The sequence below is a fragment of the Microcebus murinus genome, chromosome 4 (genome assembly GCF_040939455.1).
Source record: "Microcebus murinus isolate Inina chromosome 4, M.murinus_Inina_mat1.0, whole genome shotgun sequence".
NCBI lineage: Eukaryota > Metazoa > Chordata > Mammalia > Primates > Cheirogaleidae > Microcebus > Microcebus murinus.
In genome coordinates this window covers 20,647,381-20,669,552 of record NC_134107.1, presented here as the reverse complement: position 1 = coordinate 20,669,552, position 22,172 = coordinate 20,647,381, and the positions used below count along the sequence as shown (strand labels likewise).

Here is a 22,172-nt window from a genome sequence, read left to right as displayed (position 1 = left end):
CAGGAGTTTGACGTTGCTGTGAGCTAGGCTGACACCACAGCACTCACTCTAGCCTGGGCAACAAAGTGAGACTCTGTCTCAAAAAAAATAAATAAATAAATAAAAATAAATAAATAAATAAATAAAATTTAAAAACATGCTAGAAAACTTTCAATTCAATGTAATAGGAAAAAGTAAAGTCAAAACAGGGGGCCTGGTATGAGCTGTAGTGATACTTCTTTAACACAGCTTCAAAGGCTGGGCGTGGTAGCTCATGTCTGTAATCCTAGCACTCTGGGAGGCTGAGGCGGGGCGGATTGCTCCAGGTCAGGAGTTCAAAACCAGGGAGACCCTGTCTCTACTAAAAATAGAAAGAAATTAATTGACCAACTAAAAAATATATATATACAAAAAATTAGCCAGGCATGGTGGCGCATGCCTGTAGTCCCAGCTACTCGGGAGGCTGAGGCAGTAGGACCGCTTAAGCCCAGGAGATTGAGGTTGCTGTGAGCTAGGTTGACGCCACAGCACTCACTCTAGCCTGGGCAACAAAGTAAGACTCTGTCTCAAAAAAAAAAAAAAAAAAAAAAAACCACACAGCTTCAGCATGTTGACATGACATGTTGCACCTGGCAGACTATGCTTGGGTGCTCATGAGGGACTTTCAGAAAGAAAAGGCTGATATAAAATATCTGTTTGCATATGATTATGCAGTTAACCAATCAAAGGAAACAATTTGCCAGAGAAAAAGAATTTTAATCATCAGGTTAAAAAATTTATATATCCTTGTTGAGGTTACATGTAACATTAAACTCTGGGTAATACATGAATTATCACTATGTGGGAATACCTCATTTTGAGCAAACCTGATATACAACAGTCTGATCATTCATCACTAGAAAGCTTTGACACAAGGCTTTTTTTTTTTATATAGTACCCTTCCAAAATATGTTGAAATTAGAATTTGATCTTTTAAAATTGATTCACACATAATTTTAGAGAGACTACCTATTGGTTAAAATGAGGACATATGTGCTGTATTTCCACGAGCACACACTTCAGTTTCTGATATAGGAAGCTTTTCTATACATCATAATTCCATTTTATGAAAAAATAGTTAAATTCATGAGGTACGCATCTTGAGCTCATGCATACAGTTCAAGTTTGTACTTTGTAGTGTAAGATCAGTGCATGATGAATGCACAACACAGTACACCACAAATAAATGTGGTTCCCAATCATACCTTTCCCATGTTTCAAAATATATCTAACCCCAAACACCCTGAGGAAGCACGTGTGTGGCATGGTGCAGGTATACCTATGGGTACGTATATATGTGCAAGGATGGGTATGCCACCATGTTAGCACGGCCTCTTTTTGTGACAGGATATCTGTTTGTAGGCCAGTTTGGCTTCATACCTGGAACTGGCTCTTGGCTTGAGTTTGTGCTTCTTTTTGGAGTGCCTGATACTGTAACGCCTAGCTTCTTACTCTGTGCAAACAAGATCAAAAAGTTGAGTTCACTTTATGTTGCCATTTCTAAAGTTATAGTTAGGGTTGGGGTTGGCTTTACAAGCAGTTAGTAAGAAGTGTTTGCATTTCTTTCCCAAATATCAAAATAGTTGACATTGTTACTTGTCTTGGTTCCCCAGATAGCCAAATCAAGATCTCTGCGCAACATTTTAATTGCTCTGAGAAGTGGAGGGACTGCATTTTATAAGCTGTGTAGAAACATTACACAAAGGAGGAGAAAAACTTGATCTATCAAGATGCCCAAGTTTTTCAATTCTGTTTATCTGACATGCTATGGAAGTTAAATGTTCACATCTCCATTAGAGAAATATCACACTAGAAGTGTTAAGAAAATGAAGTAAAGGTAAAGGTTTGGATAGCATTCATCCACTACATTGAATTTTAATGTACCCATGCTTACATGTTATAGCCTAATTAGCATGTTTCAATTGTGGGATATGGTTTCAGGTACCCATAAACTTCCTACGATGAATGCTGAATGAGGAAAGAGGACAGGTTCACCATTTGTTAGTTTGTCAGGACTGAAACCCTCTTTGACTTGACTTTATTTAAATCTTTCTTTTCATTGTTCCTTTGTTTCTGTCATACTATAGTGATCTATCTGCCCTGTCACCCCTCCTAGAGAATCTTGTCTTTACTGTCCTATAAGGGCCCTGCACATAGTACGTTCCGCAGAAGACATTGATAGGTAAGTGAGAGCATCAATCCAAGAATTCCTAAGCAACAGACATGGAAAGACAGCAGGGACTTCACTTTGGGAAAACCGTCCATTCTATATCTAGCACACCTAACTTAATCCAGTGATTCTCAACCTTTGTTCCACCCAGATGCATGTGAGCAACACCCTCCTGTAGAGGTACCCAGAGCTACCAGCTACCAGCAGCTAACCAGCTGTTTCTCCACCTCTTTTTTCCTCGAGTTCAGGAAAGAATATGCGAGTGCTGCAAATGAGCATGAGATATGTTATTGCAGGGATAAATATGAATTCATTCTAATTTATTCTTTTAAAAAGGCAAATGGCTAGGCACAGTCACACCTGTAATCCTAACACTTTGGAAGGCCAAGGCAGGAGGATTGCTTGAAGCCAAAAGTTCAAGACCAGCTTGGGCAATATAGTGAGACCCTGTTTCTACAAAAAAATTTTTTAAAACTTAGGTGGGCATAGTGGTATGTGCCTTGTAGTCTCAGCTACTCAAGAGGCTGAGGTGGGAGGATTACTTGAACCCAGGAGTTCGAGGTTACAGTGAGCTATGATTGTACCACTGCACTCCCCCAGCCTGGGTGATAGAACAAGACTCTGTCTCTAAAAAAATAAAAACAAAACAGCAAATCATTCACAAACCTAGGTATTGAATAATCAGTGGTAACACTGGATGACAGTGACATCTCCTAGGGTTGAGAACCATTGCACTATTCACTATCACCATTTTACCTGATATGTTGCCATGGAGTTTTATTTATTTATTTATTTATCTATCTATGTATCTATGTATGTATGTATCTATCTATCTATCTATCTATCTATCTATCTATCTATCTATTTATTTATTTATTTATTTATTTATTTTGAGTCAGAGTCTCACTCTGTTGCCCGGGCTAGAGTGCCATGGTGTTAACCTAGCTCACAGCAACCTCAAACACCTGGGCTCAGGCAATCCTCCTGTCTCAGCCTCCCGAGTAGCTGGAACTACAGGCATGCACTACCATGCCTGGCTAATTTTTTGTATATATATTTTTAGTTGGTCAATTAATTTCTTGCTATTTTTAGAAGAGACAGGGTCTTGCTCTTGCTCTTGCTCAGGCTGGTTCCAAACTCCTGACCTTGAGCGATCTGCCCGCCTTGGCCTCCCAGAGTGTTAGGATTACAGCCGAGACCCACCGGCTGCCATGGAGTTTTAAATAATGGTTGCCTAACAAATATTTGTTGAAATATTAAAGAAAATTGAATTCTCCATGGCAAACATTTAGCTCTGGGTGGGCTTCCTTCAGTCCTGTAGTACCTTATGAGCTGTGCCTCAGGGTGGTGAGGTGGTTTGTAGCCAGAGGGTACAAACTACCTTAAATATTTCATCTGAGCAGAACAAATCTGAGAAGGCAAAACTGGGTGGCCTTCTGGAGTGGATCACCACTCCTCCAAATCACATAATACATTTGAAAGCTAATTAAAATTAATTGCTGGGCTTGGCTCAGTGGCTCACATCTGTAATCCTAGCACTCTAGGAGGCTGAGGGGGGAGGATCACTTGAAGTCAGAAGCTCCAGACTAGCCTGAGCAAGAGCAAGATCCTATTTTTTTTTCTACTAAAAGTAAAAAAGCCGGACGCGGTGGCGCGCGCCTGTAGTCCCAGCTACTCGGGAGGCTGAGATGGGAGGATCGCTTGAGCCAGGAGTTCTGGGCTGTAGTGCGCTATGCCGATCAGGTGTCCGCACTAAGTTGGGCATCAATATGGTGACCTCCCGGGAGCGGGGGACCACCAGGTTGCCTAAGGAGGGGTGAACCGGCCCAGGTCGGAAACGGAGCAGGTCAAAACTCCCGTGCTGATCAGTAGTGGGATCACGCCTGTGAATAGCCACTGCACTCCAGCCTGGGCAACATAGCGAGACCCCGTCTCTAAAAAAAAAAAAAAGAAAAGAAAAAAAAAAATCAGCCAGGCGTAGTGGTGTACACCTATAGTCCCAGATACTCGGGAGGCTGAGGCAAGAAGATTGCTTGAGCCTAGGAGTTTGAGTTTCTGTGAGCTAGGCTGATGCCAGGTCCCTATAGCCCAGGCGACAGAGCGAGCCTGTGTCTCAAAAAAAAAACAAAAAAAGAAAGAAAATAAAAGAAAAAGGCAGACCGGGCGCAGTGGCTCACGCCTGTAATCCTAGCACTCAGGGAGGCCGAGGTGGGTGGATTGCTCGAGGTCAGGAGTTCGAAACCAGCCTGAGCAAGAGTGAGACCCCGTCTCTACTATATAAAAATAGAAAGAAATTAATTGGCCAACTAATATATATAGAAAAAATTAGCCGGGCATGGTGGCGCATGCCTGTAGCCCCAGCTACTTGGGAGGCTGAGGCAGGATTATTGCCTGAGCCCAGGAGTTTGAGGTTGCTGTGAGCTAGGCTGATGCCACGGCACTCACTCTAGCCTGGGCAACAAAGCGAGACTCTGTCTCAAAAAAAAAAGAAAAAGAAAAAGGCAAATTGCTGGCATGTAAATATATACAGTATATTAGATGAAGTACCTGCATTTTCTCTTTATTCTTAGTCAGAATCAGGGTGGTCACTGATGGATCCAGGGAGGTGGCTTTGTCTCTTCCAATTAACTGTGTCTAAAGTAAATGAACAAATCCTCACTAAATTTTCCACTTGAACAAGGGTGATTATATGGAATTTACATTATTTGTTTGCTTTTTATTCATACATGTTGATTCATTATGATACTCTAACACAAAAAGAGAGGCAAGACAAATAACAATTCAAAGAAAAGAAGGAAAGGGAACTAAATTCTGACCATATGCCATATACTTAACATAGTTTTGCATCTAATTCTTACAACAACCCTAGGATGTAGACATTCTCACCATAATACTTTAGATGCAGAAATTGAATCCCAGTATTTTGTTCAATGTTGCATTCCCAACATCCAATAAAGGCCTTGGGATGAAGTGGGTACATAATAAAATTTGTTGATAATGTAGATGGATAGATGGATGGATGAATGGATGGCAAAGCAGCCTGTTGTTATATTCCTGATTTATAATCACAAATCACCAATATTTGATATCAGACTTCAGTGGTGTCTGATCCAAAGCAAAGTCAGTGTCTCCCCCAATTTTATTTTGTTTTATTTTTTTATTTTTTTTTTTTGAGACAGAGTCTCATTTTGTTGCCTAGGCTGGTGTCAGCCTAGCTCACAGCAACCTCCAACTCCTGGGCTCAAGCAATCCTTCTGCCTCAGCCTCCCGAGTACCTGGGACTACAGGCATGTGCCACCATACCTGGCTAATTTTTTCTATATATTTTTAGTTGTCCAGCTAATTTCTTTCTATTTTTAGTAGAGACAGGGTCTCACTCTTGCTCAGGCTGGTCTCAAACTCCTGAGCTCAAATGATCCTCTTGCTTTGGCCTCCCAGAGTGCTAGGATTACAGGTTTGAGCCACCTCACTGGCCAACACCCAATTTTTTTTTTTTTTTTTTTTTTTTTTTTTTTTTTTTTTTTTTTTATTTTTTTTTTTTACATGTTCCTATGGATTCTGATTTTTTTTTTTTTTTTGAGACAGAGTCTCACTTTGTTGCCCAGGCTAGAGTGAATGCTGTGGCGTCAGCCTAGCTCACAGCAACCTCAAACTCCTGGGCTCAAGCTACCCTCCTGCCTCAGCCTCCCAAGTAGCTTGAAATATTTGCTATTTTTAGAAGAGACAGGGTCTTGCTCTTGCTCTTGCTCAGGCTTGCGTCACCATGCCTGGCTAATTTTATATATATATATATATATATATATATATATATATATATATTAGTTGGCCAATTAATTTCTTTCTATTTATAGCAGAGATGGGGTCTCGCTCTTGCTCAGACTGGTTTCAAACTCCTGACCTCAAGCAATCCACCCACCTCGGCCTCCCAGAGTGCTAGGATTACAGGTGTGAGCCACCACGCCGGGACCCAACCCCTAATTTTAATTTTCCCTTGCTCTCAGTAGCACTGACTGGTAAGGGTGACTATTGGCTATTGCATTTTTCACCCTGTGGGTAAGATGTGCTAATTGGAGAAATCAGGAGAACCTGTGTGACAAAGAGTCAAACAAAAATACTACCTCATTTAACCTTGGTTTTTCATTTTTCACTGTTGAAGAATGGGAATTCTCTGAATTTTTTAAAAAGGTAGGCTGCTTTTGCAGAGTAGAAGCATATCCTGCTCTTTCCTAGAAGGAATGAATGAAAAGAGAATCTTTTTTAATTGATCCATTCATAATTGACCCAATTCTCCCAACAGCAAAATTACCAGCTCTGAAAGCACTTTCGTCCTTAGCAAATGGTACAATGTGAGTGTGGCAGCCCAGAGAAAGACTAAGAGGGAGCTGTGCAGTGTCCTTTACCTGGACCAGGCTTGCTTCCACAGTCACCTATCCACTCAGACTAGCTATAGTCACCATTCTCTGAGTACCATCTCTTTCCTCTAGAAATCCAGACTTGGTCTAAATCCAGCCTTGCTATGCCAGAGTGTAGGAGAGGATCAGTGGGCCAAGGCCGAAACCTGCTCAGAGATGTCCAGAAGACTCATGGAAGGGCTCTGACCTCAAAATAGAAAGTCTTCCCCTGTCCCAGTCTCCATTCCCCTCTGGTTTGGAGTAAACTTTAACCTCTTTTCTTGCTCCATGGAATACTCTGTGATCAGACAGTAGAAATAGGTAGCAGGGCTTTCTTACTGGGGTTTCTTCTGTTAACTTTAACTCCTGCATCAAATTATTTTTCTGATACTGCTCATTTCGCTGTTTCCTAGTCTGAAGTGGCTTCTTTTTTTTCTTCTTAAGCGCCTTCTTCTTCTGATTCAACTATTCCAGAAATAGAGAAACTGGTCACTGAGGATTCCAGAGCTATATCCACCACATGTGGCACACTTTTCACACAACATTCAAGACATAAAGGCTATCAGGGGTGGGTAATCCACAGCCTTGGAGGCACATGTGGCCTTCTGGATCCTTGGGTACAGCCTTTTGACTGAATTCAAATTTTATAGAACAAATCCATTTAATAAAGGACTTGTTGTGGACTTGGTTGATGGCCTGCATTTGGAGATCTGGAGGGCCACCTGTGGCCTGGAGGCCACAGGTTCTCTAGGGAACGAACATCTCAGTTACCTCCTTACTAGAAGCTGCTCCCTACTTAACACACCCAAATCCCACTATTACAGATACACTGCCAAAGGGGGACATATACCAATAAACAAATATCTGTCATTTATAATATAAAACCAGATTACTTATGGCAATAATGTCAGGTACAGATAACACTGATCATTAGATATGTGGTCAAACTGATCATTAGTTTGGTTGTTTACCATAAGGTGGCTTTAATAATTAAGCGAGAAAGTTATTATTTTTTCTTCTTGTTTTTCTTTACTTTTCTATTTTTTTTGAGACAGGGTCTTACTCTGCTGCCCATGCAGTGGCATCATCATAGCTCACTGCAGTCTCTGACTCCTGGGCTCAAGCAATCCTCCTGCCCCAGCTTGCCAAGTAGCTAGGACTATAGGTATGTGCCACCATGCCTTGCTAATTTTTGTATTTTTTGTAGACATGGGGTCTCACTCTTACTCAGGCTGGTCTAGAACTCCTGGCCTCAAGCAATCCTCCTGCTTTAGCCTCCCAAAGTGCTAGGATTATAGGCATGAGCCACTGCACCCAGGCCAAGCAAGAAAGTTATAAAGGACAAAATAAAAGACTTCAGGACAAGGTGACCAGTTAGGATACTATTGCTATATTTTCTGTAGATCTTAGGAGAGTTGGAAAATTTCACCAAATTATTGAGTAGTAGTATGATTTTTTTAAGGCTGCTACTTCCTGGGTGTAAAGTTAATATAATCTCACCTCGTCTGCTATGTTCAGTAGGTGAACAGGAAGACCATCTGAGAGAGAGCTGTCAGAACCACTGGTGCTGTTTCCAAAAGAAAAAAAAAAAGGGAAATAACTATCATTAACATGACAGTTAATATGTCTAGCAAGTATAACATTTGCCAGACCAGCGCATAGGATCAGGATATTTAGTCCACTATTTGCCTCATTGTCTATGCTTCAATTACTAAGAATTCTTGATAAGCACATTCATTTATTCACTCTGAACACCTCCTGCATGCCAGGAAGTGCTTTGGGCACAAAGAACACAGATAAACAAGGCAGAACCCCGACAGCAAGGAGTTCACAATCCATGCAGCAAAGCAAATACTGGACAGATGGGTAAAGTTGCCCTTGGCAGAGTTTGTGAGGGGCCATGGGATTCTCAAGAATCATAGAGAACAGCAGGGGACTGTGATTTGTTTGAGAGCAGGGGATTTTTCTCATTCACTCCTGTCAGACTGGTATCAGTTCAGAGAGCCAGGGTCCTACCAGGTACTCTGTAAAAATGTATTAAATACATAAACATGGGGAAGGAAAAGAGGAGTAAAAACCTACCTAACAGGTACAATGAATAATATTCAGGTGACAGGCACACTTACAGCCCTAACTAAAGCATTATAAAACTATCCATGTAACAAAAATATTGGTACCCCTTAATATTTTGAAATGAAAAAAAAAATTAAAAAAATAAAGGAGCCAAAATGAGAAAAACAAACAAAAATAAATAAATGTATAAACAAATAAATTTAATAAAGAATCTGCAGGTCAGAGATCAAGAGTATGACTTTTATCATCCCAATCCTACCTTCAAACATTTGGATACATATCTAGACTAATCTAAAGTCTTCCCTTACAAACAGTTTCCTCCCTCTTTCTGTAAGGGCAAGAATTAATGCCAACTAAGATAATCAATTCTTTCTTTCTTTATCATGTCCTTTGCTTAAGTGTAAAATTATGTTTTCCCTTCCCTGGGGTTTGGTTAGCTAGAACAGAGAGCTGTACTGTATGATAGGGGCTCTACATATAAAAAGTTTCTTAAGCACAGAATTCAAATCACATGAGAAAAGTGAGCATTTCAAACCATCGTTTTGCCCAGCCCTTCATTCCGTTTACGTTCCCCTCAATGCACAATAAGGAGTCCTACAGCAAGACATCAGAAACAAAGCCCTATCCTCTCTCATCTAATTCCCAATTCTCACAAGGCTTTTCCAGGCAAAGAGAAGCCTTTGAGGCCACTGTATAGTAGCTTCTTTCTTTTTTTTTTTTAACTCAGTTCCCATAGGGACTGCCAAAAATTGCCAATGCTGACTATATTGCAAGTCATATGGTGGAGTATCGGGAAAAATTTTCAATTAGTAATAATTGTGCCTTGGATAAACCTCATTGGCTATGATACTGCCACTGTGAAAGTTGGATAATAGCTTCTGAAGTCCCTTTGGGAGAAAACAGAAAGCTTTAACAAATGGGATTAAAGCACTAGAGGCAGTGTGTTCCAGAAAGTGTCAAAAACCATGTGTGTGCACATATAGACAGAGCAAACTCAAACTGGGCTTATACACTCACAGTCTGCTTTTCTGTACAATTGTAAGAATAGATAGGTCGAGCCCCATGGAGGTTTGTCATAAACAGCTTCCTAAGGCAGAGGCTGGCAAACTGGTTTCAATAATTCTTTTTTTTTTTTTTTTTTTTTTTGAGACATAGTCTCGCTTTGTTCCCCAGGCTAGAGTGAGTGCCGTGGCATCAGCCTAGCTCATAGCAACCTCAAACTCCTGGTCTCAAGCAATCCTCCTGCCTCAGCTTCCCGAGTAGCTGGGACTACAGGCATGCGCCACCATGCCCGGCTAATTTTTTCTATATATATTAGTTGGCCAATTAATTTCTTTCTATTTATAGTAGAGCCGGGGTCTCACTCTTGCTCAGGCTGGTTTCAAACTCCTGACCTCGAGCAATCCGCCCGCCTTGGCCTCCCAGAGTGCTAGGATTACAGGCGTGAGCCACCATGCCCGGTCTGGTTTCAATAATTCTTAACCAAATATATCAGAATGTCGCTGCTAAGCCACATTCTGGTTGTTTCTGAGTTGATTATCCTTGGGCCCTATATTTATGAGTTGACATGCAGTGGGCATTTTGTTTTTGAGGCTGAAAGTGGAAGAGGGGTGGTGCAGTGGTCTCAGAAGTTTAGACAAAGGATTCTGAGAGAGTGGAAGTGGTGACATGGTGAATGGGGCACCCTACTGGGCCTGATGATCTGGTTTAAGGTCCATCAGGAGGCTCAGCTAGAACAGCTTTAGGGCCCAAATGTCAAGGTGCCACACAGAGTGGGTGGGAGAGTCACCTCCTTTCCAATGTCCTCCACAGACTATAATGCAGCCTCTGGCAGAAGACCTCCCTGCTCAGCCAGAAACCTTAGAGCATCTGGGTCAGCCTTGAGGCACACTGGCCAGTAAGCTGGAGTAGGAAGTGTTCTTGAACACCCAGGAGATATCCACCCTTCTACGGGTTTCTTGAAATAGTCATGGAGACTACAAGGGTGGAGCTGAGATCCTGCATACTACATTAATTAAAAAAATATTGATTGAGTTCTCCCTCTGTGCTAGGTACAGAACAGGAACTGTTCTAAGTTCATGAGATATAGAGATAAACAAAATAAAGATCTCTGACCTTATAGAACCTACCTCTTAGGGGGAGACAGACAATGAACAGCAGACACAATAAATACCTAAACGATACAGAATGAAAGAGGGTGACAGATGCTACAGAAAGAAACAGAGCACCTAAGGGGGATGAGGAGTGGCAGGAGGGGGAAGTGGAAGGCAAGTTGCAGTGTTAGAATAATAAGTGTGGGCCGTTTTGAAAAAGGTGATGTTTAAGCCAAGACTTGAAGGACGGTGAAGGAATTAGCCATGTGGATATCTGAGGAAAGAGCATTCCAGGCATATGGAATTTCAAGTTCAAAGGCCCTGAGGCAGAAGAGGGCCTGACAAATCTGAGCAAGACTGAGAAGGCTGGTGTGGCAGTAGCAGAATGTGAAAAGGGAAGGGTAGGGGCCATAGTGGTATCAGTGGCTAGATCCTATAGTCTTGTAGGCCACCATAGGGTCTTTGGCTTTTTTTTTTTTTTTTTTTTTTTTGAGACAGAGTCTCACTCTTTTGCCTGAGTTAGAGTGCCGTGGGGTTAGCCTAGTTCACAGCAACCTCAAACTCCTGGGCTCAGGCAATCCTCTTGCGTCAGCCTCCCAAGTAGCTGGGACTACAGGCATGTACCATCATGCCAGGCTAATTTTTTCTATTTTTCAGTAGAGACGAAGTCTCACTGTTGCTCAGGCTGATCTCAAACTCCTGAGCTCAATCTGCCCGCCTGGGCTTCCCAGAGTGCTGTCTTTGGCTTTTTATCTGAGTGAATTGGGGAAGACAATGAAGTGCTTTCTTTCATTTTATTTTATTTATTTTTTCTTTAGAGACAGGGTCTCACTCTGTCACGAAGGCTGGAGTACGTGGCCTCATCACAGCTCACCATAGCCTCAAACTCCTGGGTTGGAGCCTTCCTCCTGCCTTAGCCTCCCAAGTAGCTGAGACTACAGGTGTAAACCACAATATCTGACTATGAAGTGCTTTAAACAGAAGAATGACATGATCTAATTTAAGTTTTAAAAAGAATCACTCTCCTGGTGTTCTTCTTGCCTCACTGGTCCCTTCTTCTCAGACTCCTTTCTTGGCTCCTCCACTAACTCTCTGAACCTATTAAAGTTGTGATGTCTAACTGAGATTTGGACCCCTGCTTTACTCTATTTGCACTTACTCCCTTGGGATTCCACCCAGTCATAAGTTTTAAATAATATCTATCCAATGATGACTCTCTCCACGGGACCTCTCCACTGAATTCCAGACCTATATATCCAACTGTCTATTAAATATCTCCATTCAATGTCTACTGGACATCTCACACTTAACAAGCTCAACACGAGACTCCTAATCTTTGCCATCTCCCTAACATTTTCCACTCCCTGATCTTCCCCATCTCTGTTAAAGGCAACTCCAGCCACCTAATTGTGGAGTCATTCTCTCCTTTTCTCATGCCCCCTATCCAATCTGTAATCAAATCCTAATGTTTTTAACTTCAAAATATATCTAGAATCAAAACAATTCACATCTCCCCCAATTACTATTACTGCTCTAGTCTAAAGCCACTGCCACCTTTTACCTGTACTAATGCAAGAACCTCCTATGAGTCTCCCTGCTTAGACCTTTCCTCTTCACAATCTATTTTCCACATAGCAGCCAGAATGTTCCTGTTGAAACTAAAACCTAAGTCAGATCATGACACTTCTCTACTCAAAACCTCCTAAAGTTTTTCCATCTCCCTTGGAGTTAACGACAAAAGCTTTTTAGTTGACCACAGATTGCCTGCCCAACTCCCTACCCCCCTTTTCCAGTGCCTAGAACAGAGTTTGGCAAAGAAAATGTGCTAAATACATAATTGCCAAAGAAATGAAGTGTATTTAAGGGCACTATGAATTGAAGAGTATGATTTACTCAAATTTTTTGCATTTGTGGTCCAAAACCAAAACCAACAAAACAACAGATCAAACAAAACAACAAATTTATTTAAAAAAATAAACTCCTCTGGTTTTTCTTTGTTACCTGGATTCAATGTCAGACAAAGAGATGTCACTCCAACTTCTTTCTAAATCCATATCTTGTCCAAGTTCATTGAATTTCTTGTGGATTTCCTGTTGTAAGAGTGCCTTAAGCTCTGCTAGACACTGAGTGAACTGTGAAAGTGAAAAAAAATGATTTTTATAAGTCATTTATTTATTCTTCAAATACTAAGTATATGCTGAAAGGCATTTTATAATTATTTTTTTAGAGACAGTGTCTTGCTCTATCACTCAGGCTAGAGTACAGTGGTGCAATCCTAGCTCATGGCAACCTTGAATTCCTGGGCTCAAGTGATCCTCCCACCTCAGCCTCCCAAGTAGCTGGGACTATAGATGTGCACTGCCAGGTATGGCTAAATTTTTTTTTTTTAGAGAGACAAGATCTTGCTATGTTGCCCAGGGTGGTCTTGAACTCCTGGGCTCCAGTGATCCTCCTGCCTCAGCCTCCCAAAGTGCTGGGACTACAGGTATGAGCCACTATACCAGGCTGGCCCTTTTTTTTTTTTTTTGAGACAGAGTCTCACTCTGTTGCCCCACTCTGTTACTATGGCATCAGCCTAGCTCACAGCAACCTCAAATTCCTGGGCTTGAGCGATCCTCCTGCCTCAGCCTCCCGAGTAGCTGGGACTACAAGCATGTGTCACCATGCCTGGCTAATTTTTCTATATATTTTTAGTTGTCCAATTAATTTTCTTTCTATTTTTAGTAGAGGCGGCATCTCGGTCTTGCTCAGGCTGGTCTCGAACTCCTGACCTTGAGTGATCCTCCCACCTCGGCCTCCCAGAGTGCTAGGATTACAGGCGTGAGCCACTGCCCCTGGCCCAGGCTGGCACTTTATTGCTGGGAACACAAAGATAAATAAGCTGCAACCCATGCTAGTAAGGATATATTAATAGATACATTACATAAGCTGTAGGAACAGATACAAATTTTTTTAGGGCAGAACATCAGTGAGCACTGCTTTAGCCACTTTTCCCTGGCTTTACTTATTTTTTTAGAGACAGGATATTGCTATGTTGCTCAGGCTGGTCTTGAACTTCCAGCCTCAAATAGTCCTGCCGCCTCAGCCTCCCGAGTCACTGGGAGTACAGACATGAGCCACCAGACCCAACATTTCTCTGGCTTTTCTATGGCTATAGACAACTTCTTAATGTAATGCTCTGATTTATTTTTTTGAGTAGCAAGGAGAGAGGTAATTCAGATTTTGGCTTATGGAAAATATGATTTAATGGAATGTATTGTGGCCAAATATAAATATTTTTATTAAATACTTGTATCCAACGTAGTGTACATCAAGTGTTCCCAGGGCCAGCATTTCAGAAGGAGTATAGGAGATGAGTTAGAGACTAAGATGAGTACAGGTCAGGTATGGGGGGGTCATGCCTGTAATCCTAGTACTCTGGGAGGCCTAGGCAGGAGGATCACTTGAGCCTAGGAGTTCAAGACCAGCCTGGGCAAGAGCAAGACCCCATTTCTACCCAAAATGGAAAAAATTAGCAGGGCTTGGCGGTGCGTGCCTGTAGTCCCACCTACATGCTGGAGCCCAGGAGTTTGAGGTTGCAGTGAGCAATGATGACACCACTGCACTCTACCTGGGGTGACAGAATGAGACTTTGTCTCCAAAAAACAAAAAAAAAAAGAAAAAAAGAAAAAAAAGAAAGAAAAGATGAGTACAGACTCCATTTTAAGAAGTTGAGTGATAAGCAGAAATAGAATAGAAATAACCTCCTAGAGAAACAAAGCCATAGGAAACCTTTGTATTTTAGGATAGGGGTAGCTTGAGAAGACTTGCAGTTGAGGAAAAGCAAGAAGAGAAAAAAACTGAGGACACAGAAAAGAGAGGACATAATTAATAAGGTAAGACCTCAAGGAGGCCATAGGGGAAGTTGACAAGTGCACAAAAGGCATGGGTAGTTCTAGAGAAAAGACATCTGATTTTCTGAAATAGGAGAAAAGAATGTAAGAATCTGCGCTGCCATGAGTAAGCTTAGAAGTGAGGGAGAGGTGTGCCAAAGGAATTTCTCCACCTCCTCAGCGAACTATGAGGTCTTGCCATTCCCTGATGGTGTGTATGCTCGGGGCTTATTTTCTTTGATTGTAAAAACTTCAGAAAAATACTAAGAGCAAAATAAAGATCATCTGTAATCCTACTGGGATGACTTTGGACCAATGTGAAACATCACAATAGCATCACCACATTTTTTTTTTTTTTTTAGACAGAGTCTCACTTTGTTGCCCAGGCTAGAGTGAGTGCCGTGGCGTCAGCCTAGCTCACAGCAACCTCAAACTCCTGGGCTCAAGTGATCCTCCTGCCTCAGCCTCCCGAGTAGCTGGGACTACAGGCATGCGCCACCATGCCCGGCTAGTTTTTTCTATATATATTAGTTGGGCAATTAATTTCTTTCTATTTATAGTAGAGACGGGGTCTCGCTCTTGCTCAGGCTGGTTTTGAACTCCTGACCTCGAGCAATCCGCCCGCCTCGGCCTCCCAGAGTGCTAGGATTACAGGCATGAGCCACTGCGCCCAGCCAACATCACCACATTTCTTGAAACCCCATTTTTACCTTGGTTTGGTCAGGATCACAGAAATCAAGAAGAGTGTCACAGACATGATAACCTAGAGATTTCAGATCTTCAATTGTAAAGTGGGTGTCTCTTTTACTACCTGGAAAAAAATCCATAAGCATTTTTAATTAAATCTCAGTGACTGAATGCAAATCTAAGTTATGTAAAATGTCTAATTCTAGAATATTATGCTTCTGGACAGGGTAGCTCTCCTATTTTTAGTTTGGTTCAGAAGGATCTTTGACCATAAAAAAAACTTATAATCAGGCTGGCTATAATTACTGAGGTTTTACTTTGTGGTAGGCCTTATGGCAGGTGCTTTATATGCATTATTTCATTAAGTAATACCTATAATGCAGGTACTATTATTATTGCCAGCTAAAGAAAATGAGGTTCAAAGAAGTTAAGTAATATGCCCAGCATCACACAACTTGTAAATGGAGCTGAAATTCAAACCCATATCTGCCTAATTCCAGGTCTTGAACAAACACTATGGTATACTATTCCATCAAGTACTATATTTCACATTCATATTTTGGGTACTCAAATTTACCATAAGGCTAGACAGGGAAATCCCCTAGATCAGTTATCTCCCCAACATTAAGGTATTTCATCTCCCCAGGTGCTTTGCTTGACTTTCCCTTGCCATGCTGGCCTGTGATATTCAAAGGGGAGCATACCCAGGGTGGACCCGCCAAAGGTAGACTCCACCGTGTAGCTGTTGAGGATCCCCATCCGCCACATCACAACTCGTCCTGTTCCTTCTTTGCACTTCTGGACCTTAAAATTACAACTATGAAAAGAGAACTAAAGAGAAATCCAAATTCTCTGTTAATCATAAACCAGCAAATGTAAAATGTCTAAGACTCATTCATATGATACAAGAATAGTTCCCTTGAGGTCTGTATTTTATTTCCTAAAGCATGTTCCATAAAATATTAATTCTGAGGGGTGTTAATAGGTACTACAGGGAAAGAAGGAGTTCTGTAGTTATGTTAGTCAGGGAGATGAAGGGTTAAGAAAATTAAACAGGCTGGAGTGGTGGCTCACGCCTGTAATCCTAGCACTCTGGGAGGCTGAGGCAGGCGGGCGGATTGCTCCAGGTCAGGAGTTCAAAACCAGCCTGAGCAAGAGTGAGACTCTCTGTCTCTACTATAAATAGAAAGAAATTAATTGGCCAACTAATATATATAGAAAAAATTAGCCAGGCATGGTGGCACACTGGCACATGCCTGTAGTCCCAGCTACTCGGGAGGCTGAGGCAGGAGGATTGCTTGAGCCCAGGAGTTTGAGGTTGCTGTGAGCTAGGCTGACTCCACGGCACTCACTCTAGCCTGGGCAACAAAGCGAGACTCAGTCTCAAAAACAAAAAAAAAAGAAAATTATAGAGAAAAATCAGGCTTTAAAAAAAAATAATAAAAAATAAAAAAGAAAGCAAATATAAATTTTAAAAAATATATGTCAATAAAATTTTAGAAGAAAAAAAATAAAATAAGAAAATAAGAAAAGAAAATTAAACAGGCTTCCTTTGCAAGACCTCTAAGGGCATTTAATATGCTACTGTGGACTGTGGGGGAAGGGAGTATATTTGCATTTTATTTTCCCAATTTAATTACTCATGAACCCTTATTTCCCTTTCCCCCCCTCACTACTCCCCCAAGGAGAATTTTGCAGGTTCCTAGAACATATGGTAGGCATTTAAGACATGAGCCAATCTTTCTAAGACTTACTTTCTGCTACCCCTCCAACTTGAACCCTTAGATCTAGTGGGTTTATTCTCTCTGTATTTGTGTATTCCTTACCCCCATAATCCCTCTCATTCAATATCCTCCACTGTTTTTTATGACCATCCCCCAGCCCTTTCTCTCACATAGAACTTGTAACATATACTTGCCACCTCTCCCTACCTATCCTATCCTACCAAGAAGGTTTCAGTGTCTAGTGATTTTTAAATTGTGCCCTGTGGAATCCAAGGGTTCTAGTGAGGAGCCTCAGAGCATTTCAGCTTCAAGGACTGAGGAGGCAGAGGGGGTCAGGGTTCCAAGCTCTCTCCCCACTTTAATTAGTTTGTTTTACATATGGGTTCTGCATATGATTTCATCTGAAGAAAGGGAGGGAGGGAGGGAGGAAGGAAGAAAAACTTCTATTTTTTTTAAAGCAAGAACAATATAAAATATTTGTCTCATACATCCTCACATGAGAAAATGTACACTATCGTTTAAATACTTTTGTAAATCCAACCTACTTTTTTCTTTCTGAAAGCTACTTTTTTTTTTTAACAGATGGGGTCATTCTCTGTCACCCAGGCGGGAATGCAGTGGTGTCATCATAGCTCACTGTAGCCTCAATCTCCTGGGCTTCAAGTGATCCTCCTGCCTCAGTCTCCTGAGTAGCTGGAATAAGAGGCATGTGCCACGATGCCCAGCTAATTTTTGTATTTTCTGTAGAGACAGGGTCTTGCTATGTTGCTCAGGCTGGTCTAGAACTCCTGGCCTCAAGTGATCCCCCACCTTGGCCTCTCAAAGTGCTGAGATTACAGGTATGAGCCACCATACCTGGCGTGAAGCTACATTTTACAGATCTATTTATAATGCAAAAAAACAACTTCTAAACCAATGCAGATTATCTGTATATGCCCAACCGTTGCAAAGTTGTTAGTAAACTATTTAAAACTTTTATGTTGTTTTTATTAGCTCTTTAATATATTACAGTTATTTGCGATTTTTTTTTTTAATGTAAGAGACAGTCTCACTATGTTGCCCAGTCTGGAGTGCAGTAGCTATTCACAAGCATGATCCCACTACTCACCAGCACAAGAGTGTTGATCTATTCCATTTCCAACCTGGGCCAGTTCACAACCTCCTTAGGCAACCCTGGTGGTCCCCCACTGTCAGGAGGTCAGTATAATGATGCCCAACTCATTGTGAACACCAGATCTGCACAGTGCACCACAGCTTAGAACTTCTGGGCTCACGTCATCTTCCTGCCTCAGCCTCCCCTACAATACCCAGCCATTTGTGATCGTGTATTACATAACATTTTCTTTCTTTTCCTTTCTCTTTCTCTTTTTCTCCTTCCTTCCTTCCTTCCTTCCTTCCTTCCTTCCTTCCTTCCTTCCTTCCTTCCTTCCTTCCTTCCTTCCTTCCTCCCTCCCTCCCTCCCTCCTTCCCTTCCTTCCTTCCCTTTCCCTCCCTCCCTCCCTCCTTCCTTTCTTTTTTTTCTTTCCTTCCTTTCTTCCTCCTTTCCTTTTCCTTCCCTTCTCCCTTCCCTTCCCTTCTTTTTTTTTTTGAAAGATATTACAAGTAGTTTTAGTTTTTCCTGGGGATTTTTGGATTTAAAAATTTTTTTTAGAAAGTGTCTCTCTCTATTGCCTGGGCTAGAGTACAGTGGCCTCATCATAGCTTACTGCAACCTCAAACTCCTGGGCTCAAGCGATTCTCTTGCCTCAGCCTCCTAAGTAGCTGGGACTACAGGTAAGCACCACAATGCCCGGCTAATTTTTCTATTTTTTGTAGTGATGATGTCTTGCTAGGTTGCCCAGGCTGGTCTGGAACTCCTATCCCCAAATGATCCTCCCTCACTAAGCCTCCCAAAGTGCTGGGATTACAAGCATGAAGCACTGTGCCTGGCCTACATAACCTTTTCTGTGGAAACTCATATGACATTAGCATTTTGGCTCATCCTTCAATCTCTTCTTCCAGGGCCAACCACAGGATTAAAGGTCATAAGTAACTATCTACTAAGAATTTCAATTTATGCCCAGGTGAAGCAGCCAAAACAATTTCAAAAAATCATCTTTATTGAGATATAGTTCATACACCATAAAATTCACTCATTTAAAGTGCACAATTCTCTCTTTCTGCCATCTTGGAGCCTGTGGAGGTCTCCTGGGAACAAGACTTTTAAAAGGCAAATATGTCTGGAAGGCTGTGGTCAAATGCCATTTTTGCTGGCTATAAGTGCGGTCTCTGGAACCAAAGAGAGCACACAGCTCTTCTTAAAATTGAAGGTGTTTATGCCCGAGATGAAACTGAATTCTATTTGGGCAAGAGATGTGCTTATATATACAAAGCAAAGAATAACACAGTGACTCCTGGTGGCAAACCAAACAAAACCTGAGTAATCTGGGGAAAGGTAACTCAGGCCCACGGAAACAGTGGCATGGTTCGTGCCAAATTCAGAAGCAACCTTCCTGCTAAGGCCATTGGACACAGAATCCGTGTGATGCTGTACCCCTCAAGAATTTAAACTGATGAAAGGTAAATAAATAAAAGTGGAATAAAATAAAATAAAATAAAGTGCACAATTCAATGGTGTAAGTATATTCACAGAGTTGTTCAACCACTGCCACAATCTAAGTTTAGAACATTTTCATAATTCCTCAAAAAAAACAAGTTTTTTGAATAATGAGTACTGCTAAAGTACTGCTAAAGTACTCATTAGCAGTCACTCTTCATTTCACTCTCCCCCCACTAGCCCAGGGCGATCACTAAGCTACTGTCTTTTTCTATAGATTTACTTTTTCTGAACATTTCAAATAATGGAGTCATATATGGTCTCTTGTGTCTGGCTTCTTTCACTTAGTATAATGTATTTAAGGTTCATCCATGTCCTACAGTTCAGTATTTTTAATAACATTCCATTGTGTGAAACTACCAAATTTTATTTATCTATTCATCAATTGATGCTGATAGACACGGGAATTTTTTTTTTTTCTTTTTTTTTGAGACAGAGTCTCACTTTGTTGCCCAGGCTAGAGTGAGTACCCTGGCATCAGCCTAGCTCACAGCAACCTCAAATTCCTGGGCTCAAGTGATCCTACTGCCTCAGCCTCCTGAGTAGCTGGGACTACAGGCATGCGCCACCATACCCGGCTAATTTTTTCTATTTATATTAGTTGGCCAATTAATTTCTTTCTATTTATAGTAAAGATGGGGTCTCGCTCTTGCTCAGGCTGGTTTTGAACTCCTAATCTTGAGCAATCCGCCCGCCTCAGCCTCGCAGAGAGCTAGGATTACGGACGTGAGCCACCGCGCCCGGCCGACACAGAAATTTTTGAAGCCACATCTTTCTAAATTTTTGAAGTCTAGGTTGCTGGCATTTACCCAAAATAATAAAAAGAGATGCAAAGTGCCAAATAATAGCCTGGTGTGGTAGTTCATGCTGTTATCCTAGCACTTTGGGAGGCTGAGGCCAGGAGTTTGAGGCTAGCCTGGGCAACACAGTGAGATCCAATCTCTAAAAAATTTTTTTAAATATCTGGGTGTGGTGGCTGGTACCTGTAGTCCTGTTAGAAGCTGAAGACCCTCAACACCCCTATGACTTGTCCTACACGCGGGCTTCGCCCTGGAAAATACCTAGGACAAAAAAAGCACCCCACCCTCCAGCTATAGCTCCGAAAAGAATGCAGTTCCATGACGTGCTGACCACGAAATGCTCCAGGGTGTGCTAACTGCAATTGTTCCCAACCACCTGCCAGGTTGAGGTTGAGTAATCAGTCACAAACAGCCTCCATACTGATAAGACGATGGTTGGGGCTAATTAGCCCAAACCCAAGCCTCATCGTCACCCCACTCTATTTTTCTGTTTCTACTTCCTTGTTTCTGTATGTTTATAAAACCTACAAAGAATCTAAGTAAAGTAGACCTTGACAACCATTTGCTTGGTCTCATTCCTTTCTCTCGCCCATCTCTTTCAGGCATGGTCCCCCTTAACCCCCACGAGTAACAGAAGGTCCCGCGGGCCGGGACATAGTCCTAGTTACCCAGGAGGCTGAGGCAAGAGGATCACCTGAGCCCAGGAGTTTGAGGCTGTGAAGAGGTATGATTAAGTGACTGCACTCTAGCCTAGGTGACAGAGCAAGACTCTGTCTCAAAAAGAAGTGCTAAATAAAATAAAACAATATAGGCCAGGCGCAGTGGCTCATGCCTGTAATCCTAGCACTCTGGGAAGCCAAGGTGGGAGGATCGCTCAAGGTCAAGAGTTTGAGACCAACCTGAGCACGAGCAGACCCTGTCTCTACTAAAAATAGAAAGAAATTAATTGGCCAACTAAAAATATATAGAAAAAAAATTAGCCTGTCATGGTGGCTCATGCCTGTAGTCCCAGCTTCTTGGGAGGCTGAGGCAGAAGAATTGCTTGAGCCCAGGAGTTTGAGGTTGCTGTGAGCTAGGCTGATGCCACGGCACTCTAGCTTGGGCAACAGAGTGAGACTCTGTCTTAAAAAGTAAAAACAAACAAACAAAAAAACACTATATAAAGGAAGCAGTGAGTTCCCTTTTCCCTCAGTCAATGGATATAAAATTGTCTTATGAGCTTACCTTATCTGGTGCATTTTTGCTTAACATTAAAGGGAAGACTCGCTCATGAAGCCAGTACTTGCGATTGTTGTTATTACAGCCATATAAGAAGATATTATTCTTACGGCTGTGGCCATGGAAATCACAATACAAGAGAACCTCTCTTTCTTCAAGAAGTCTATTGAGGAGAGGGAAACAAAGGACTCAGTGGACGATCAAATGCATGCAAATAATCAAGGATTATGTGGAATGTGTTCCTTAAGTATGGCTGTCGATACCTTCCCTCCTAAGAAAATCTCAACTTCAATGGCTTTCAATGGACCCTATCCCCATCCTTAGCCATTGCTAAAAACATGTCACCAGCATGTCTTATCCTTGTTAATCAGAGGAACTTGAAATGGAAAAGCTCTGATATGGAAAGGGAAGATGAGCAGGCCTTGTGTAAGCTGACAAGGAAGTGGGGCAAGCCTATTGAGAAAAAGCCCACCCTGGAGCAGACCTGTGAAGAGAAGGAGGGAGGCAGAGAGGCCACAGCTGCAGGAAAG

The 22,172-nt window shown here is 41.8% G+C and overlaps 1 protein-coding gene, 1 non-coding gene and 1 pseudogene across 5 annotated transcripts in view; 1 reads left to right on the top strand and 2 right to left on the bottom strand.

Annotated features, from left to right (window-relative positions):
* Positions 1-574: 574 nt before the first annotated feature.
* AGBL2 (AGBL carboxypeptidase 2) overlaps positions 575-22,172 on the bottom strand; it is a 50,225-nt gene continuing 28,627 nt past the window's right edge. The window contains exons 9-17 of one of the 4 annotated variants that reach the window (XM_076001873.1): positions 21,649-21,805; positions 16,009-16,135; positions 15,328-15,428; positions 12,747-12,877; positions 8,080-8,146; positions 6,919-7,044; positions 6,307-6,414; positions 4,736-4,822; positions 575-1,471 (exon numbers count right to left, since the gene is read on the bottom strand). In XM_076001873.1, coding sequence (XP_075857988.1) covers positions 1,298-1,471; positions 4,736-4,822; positions 6,307-6,414; positions 6,919-7,044; positions 8,080-8,146; positions 12,747-12,877; positions 15,328-15,428; positions 16,009-16,135; positions 21,649-21,805 — 1,078 coding nt within the window. In that variant the 3' untranslated portion in view covers positions 575-1,297. The remainder of the gene's footprint in view (positions 1,472-4,735; positions 4,823-6,306; positions 6,415-6,918; positions 7,045-8,079; positions 8,147-12,746; positions 12,878-15,327; positions 15,429-16,008; positions 16,136-21,648; positions 21,806-22,172) is intronic. The other 3 variants (XM_076001872.1, XM_076001870.1, XM_076001871.1) reach the window with 3 other exon arrangements.
* LOC142870704 (U4 spliceosomal RNA) lies at positions 9,381-9,518 on the bottom strand. The gene has a single exon (XR_012919053.1). It is a non-coding gene; the product is annotated as a U4 spliceosomal RNA (small nuclear RNA).
* Positions 19,244-19,611, top strand: LOC105884553 (large ribosomal subunit protein eL33 pseudogene; annotated as a pseudogene).